General features: G+C 37.1%; 1 protein-coding gene across 1 annotated transcript; it reads right to left on the bottom strand.

The window, feature by feature from the left end:
• Window positions 1-889: 889 nt before the first annotated feature.
• On the bottom strand, window positions 890-1,680 carry LOC130829710 (glutathione S-transferase Mu 3). The gene has a single exon (XM_057696117.1). The coding sequence runs from the start codon at window positions 1,650-1,652 to the stop codon at window positions 975-977; it is 678 nt and encodes a 225-aa protein (XP_057552100.1). The 5' UTR covers window positions 1,653-1,680; the 3' UTR covers window positions 890-974.
• Between the last annotated feature and the right edge of the window lie 2,339 nt (window positions 1,681-4,019).

Consider the following 4,019-nt stretch of genomic DNA (forward strand, 5'->3'; position numbering starts at 1 on the left):
GTCTAAGGTGTGATCTTACAATCCTATATGTATTAAACTTCCCTGTGACTTCTCATTAGGAGTAACTATACAGGTATAATAATTCTAGATTATGGGTTGGATAGAGTGAGATCATCTCTTAGCCAGATTATTGCTGTGTTGTTCATCTGTTTCACTGTGTTCTGACCCATCCTCAGATCATAGTTCACACTAATAGAGAAAAGTTTCTAAAAAGTAGATCTGACCTTTTCACTCTGCTACTTAAATATTACCGATGGTTCACCACTAAATCTTAATAAAATCTAAACTCTTTAGTATGGTATACAAAATGCCACTGTTTCTTTCCAATAATTCATTCTATTTCCTCTGTCTTCTGAACATGCAAAGCCCTTTTCAACCTCCGTAAGTTTGTCGCAGCTCTTCCATAGCCCTGAATGTTCATTCTTCACCTCTCAACCTAATAAGCATCTACTCATACTTAAAAATCCAGCAAAAGCATTCTTTGGGGAAAGCCTTCCTGATTTCCCCCAGAGAAGTATAACTACTCTGTTACAAATCCAAAGTTCTAGATCTGGCCAAAGGAAGAGCTTAATAAATTTTGTTAACTTATAGAGTCCTTTTCTCGTACATATTTGAATTTTTGTTATAAACAATCTTCTGGTTATAATTTTAACTTTATTACATGTGAGTTACGGTCCTAAAGTTGTGGTAGTAATTTACCTGTATATCATTATATAAAATCATATCTGTTTGTTAACTCACTTTTAAGTTTTGGAACCATGTTCCTTCTAAAGAATTTATGTCCTATCCTCAAATTGATGAAAAGAGCAGATTTCAGAATGCAAATTTTTCCTTCAAGGAACATTCTGGTTTTTTTTTTTTTTTTTTTTTTTTTTTTAGCCTTGTGTTATTTATTGGAAAGAGCAGAGAAGAGAGAGTACAGATCCCCTAAGGACGGGATGGGACAAAACAAACAGTGCAAGTCTGCCTGCTGCTCAGCACAGTCTCTTGTTGCCCCACTGGGCCATCTTGTTGTTGATAGGCATCTTAATGAAGCGGTCAGACTGCATGTAGGCAGCTATTTTCTCCAAAGCCTCAAAACGGCACATGAAAGCCTTCAGATTTGGAAATTCATCCAGGCACCTGGGCTCAAAGATACGGTTTTGATCTAAGACATCATAGGTGAGGAAATCCACAAAGGTGACCTTGTCCCCTGCAAACCATGAGTATTTCCCCAGGAACAAGGAGAACTGTTTCAGTTGTCCAGGTAGCTGTTCCAAGTACTGAGGCTTCAGTTTTTCGTGGTCAGGGTTGTAGCAGAGTTGTACCAACTGCATGCGAAAATCCATTATTTGGTTCTCCATGATGTCCACGCGGATCTTTTCTTCTTCAGTCTCACCACACATATTGTGCTTGCGGGCGATGTAGCGCAAGATGGCATTGCTCTGGGTGATCCTGTTCTTACCGTCCATGAGATAGGGCAGGTTAGGAAAGTCCAGGTCTAGTTTGAATTTCACATCCAGCCACTGGCTTTTATCATAGTCGGGAGCTCCTCCGCAGGTGTACCGTTTCTCTTCATAGGCGGTATCCGTGAACTCCAGGAGCATGCGGATGGCATGCGCCAGCCCGCGGATGTCCCAGTAACCCAAAACCATAGCCGATCTAGACGACATCTCGCTCCCGGTTGCCTGCCTTCGCCGACGGTGGGGGAACATTCTGGTTTAATCCAGGTAAAATAGAGAGAACCCAATTTTCCATAATTATATATATGTAAATATGGTAGGTTAATTTAGCAAACACACATGATGAATCTATTTTTAGTTAAAAAGAATAACAGACCATATGATTATTTGGCAATTTTTATTTTATTTGAATTCTAGATCTTCGTATTTCTCTGATTCACCCCCATTCTCCACCCAGTCTAATAGACACTCTTATTGAACCAACTAAGACTTCTCACAGTTGTGCAAATGAAAATATTAGTTATTAACTTGATGTGTGTCTTGTCTAGAATGCAAACTACATGAAAATAGGGACTTGGATGTGGTATCTTGATCAAAACTCTATCATCATAGTGCTTTGTTCAAAGTTCAAAATGTAGTAGTCTCAACAAATGTTTATTAAAGGAACAAATGCAAATACTAAATGCTTAATACACATTAATTTTTCCATTTAAAAAAATATTTGACACAAAGTTTTTCCATAAGGGGTTTGTGGAAATTTATTTTAATAAAGAGACATAACAGTAACCAGTGCTACCCTCTCAAACCATTCTTTTAAATTTTCCTACAAAAGGATATATTGAGTACCTATTATTTGTTAAGAACAACATTTATAGTAAAGACTGGATCAACATGGAGATATATTTGCAATCACCATAAGCAGCTATTTGTGGATCTATAATCAGTTTTGCAGACTATGAAGATTTCCAAATTTATTTTGTGGCAAAATATCTGCTACTTCACAAGTACTGACAGTTTTTAAAATGCAGAGACATGAAACTCTACCTAATGAGTATGCAAATATGGACCTTTACAAAGCTCCTTTGTGTGAGGATACATGGACATCTAGCATAAAATTAAACAAAAACACTTATACACACAACATTGCAAGGACGGGAAGATTAGGTTCTTGTGTCCTAAGAGAATGGTCTGTTATAGACATTGAGATCTGAAGACAGAGAAAGAGAGCAAGAAAAAAAGACAGGAAGAGAGAGAGAGAGACTGTTTTGATCTGAATAATTAATTAAATCCTAGGCCGATGGAATTTCTATTGAGATATTGATGAATAGGCAATATTTCCATCAGGTTAAAAAAAAAAGATGCAGGATGGTGAAGTGACATTCAACATGAAGAAAGCATTAATATTTTTCTCATTGAACAACACTGAGGTTCTACCACACTTTTCAAAACCCAGTGATAATGCTTTTAACAAAATAAGAAATATCTGTTCCAGTTCTCTCTTCTAAATCAGGGAAAGATTTTATTCTAGAAGAGCATGCTTTTGATAATGTCTGCAAATGAATACCTTTTCTTTTTGGAGACTTTGCTCAAGTGCAAATCCAGTCTAGTGGTTAAAAAGTGGTGATGTGGGGAATGGGTAAAAGCAGGCAAAATCAGCAATACATGCTGCTCTGTTGTTTGTCATGGATATTATCAAACTTAATAGCTTTTCTCTGGTGCATTTTGAAATCTAAAAAAAGTACCTACATTAGAGGCAGCTTATTAATAGGAAAATTGAGAGGGGAGGTTAGAGTGTAGTTCAACAGGAAAGTGAAAACTGGGACTTTTTTTTTTCTTTTCTTATTTACAAAGGCAAGTTGTCCACATTTTTCTGATATGAAATAATAATGATGATGATGGCAGTTGGTTAACATGTTTACTGCTTACTCTCTATCTATGATCCTCATACAATTATACATTTAATAGTCATAGCAATCCCAAGAAGTTGGTAATATTATACTTGAGAGTTTTTTGAGTGAAAACACCAAGGGAGAGAATGGTTAAATACTCAGCCTCTGGTCACACAGCTGATAAACAGTCGACAGACTCAAGAGCCTGCACTGTTGGCTCTGTTATTGCCAGCACATCAGAGAAGAAGGGCAGCTTCTCCCTGGGTGTGCTGAGTGTGACATTCTCTCAGGGCAGTGGTGTGAAGAGGGTGAGAAAGAGTGAGGGAGCTAAGAGAAACAAACCAGGGAGAGAGCATGTGTGGGCTCAGTGTGGGATCTAACCATTTTAAATCGATGTCTTAAACCCTCTACTTGGTGAAAGTTATCTAATAATGAAGGAGCAGAGGTTTACTTTGCATGAAACATGAGGATTCTTATTTTCCTAAAAAGAAGCTTGTAAAGGGATGATTGAATGCACCATCCCTCGAAGACCCAATATGTTTGACATATGATATACCTTAAAATTGATTTCTTAACATCTTTGAAGCTGGTATTTAAACTCTGAACAAGAATCACTTAATCCATCACTGTATCCGAGCTACCTTTTGAATGGAACTCAGAAATTATTTTAATTCACCTAACAATTCAA

Source organism: Hippopotamus amphibius, chromosome 10, assembly GCF_030028045.1.
Source record: "Hippopotamus amphibius kiboko isolate mHipAmp2 chromosome 10, mHipAmp2.hap2, whole genome shotgun sequence".
NCBI lineage: Eukaryota > Metazoa > Chordata > Mammalia > Artiodactyla > Hippopotamidae > Hippopotamus > Hippopotamus amphibius.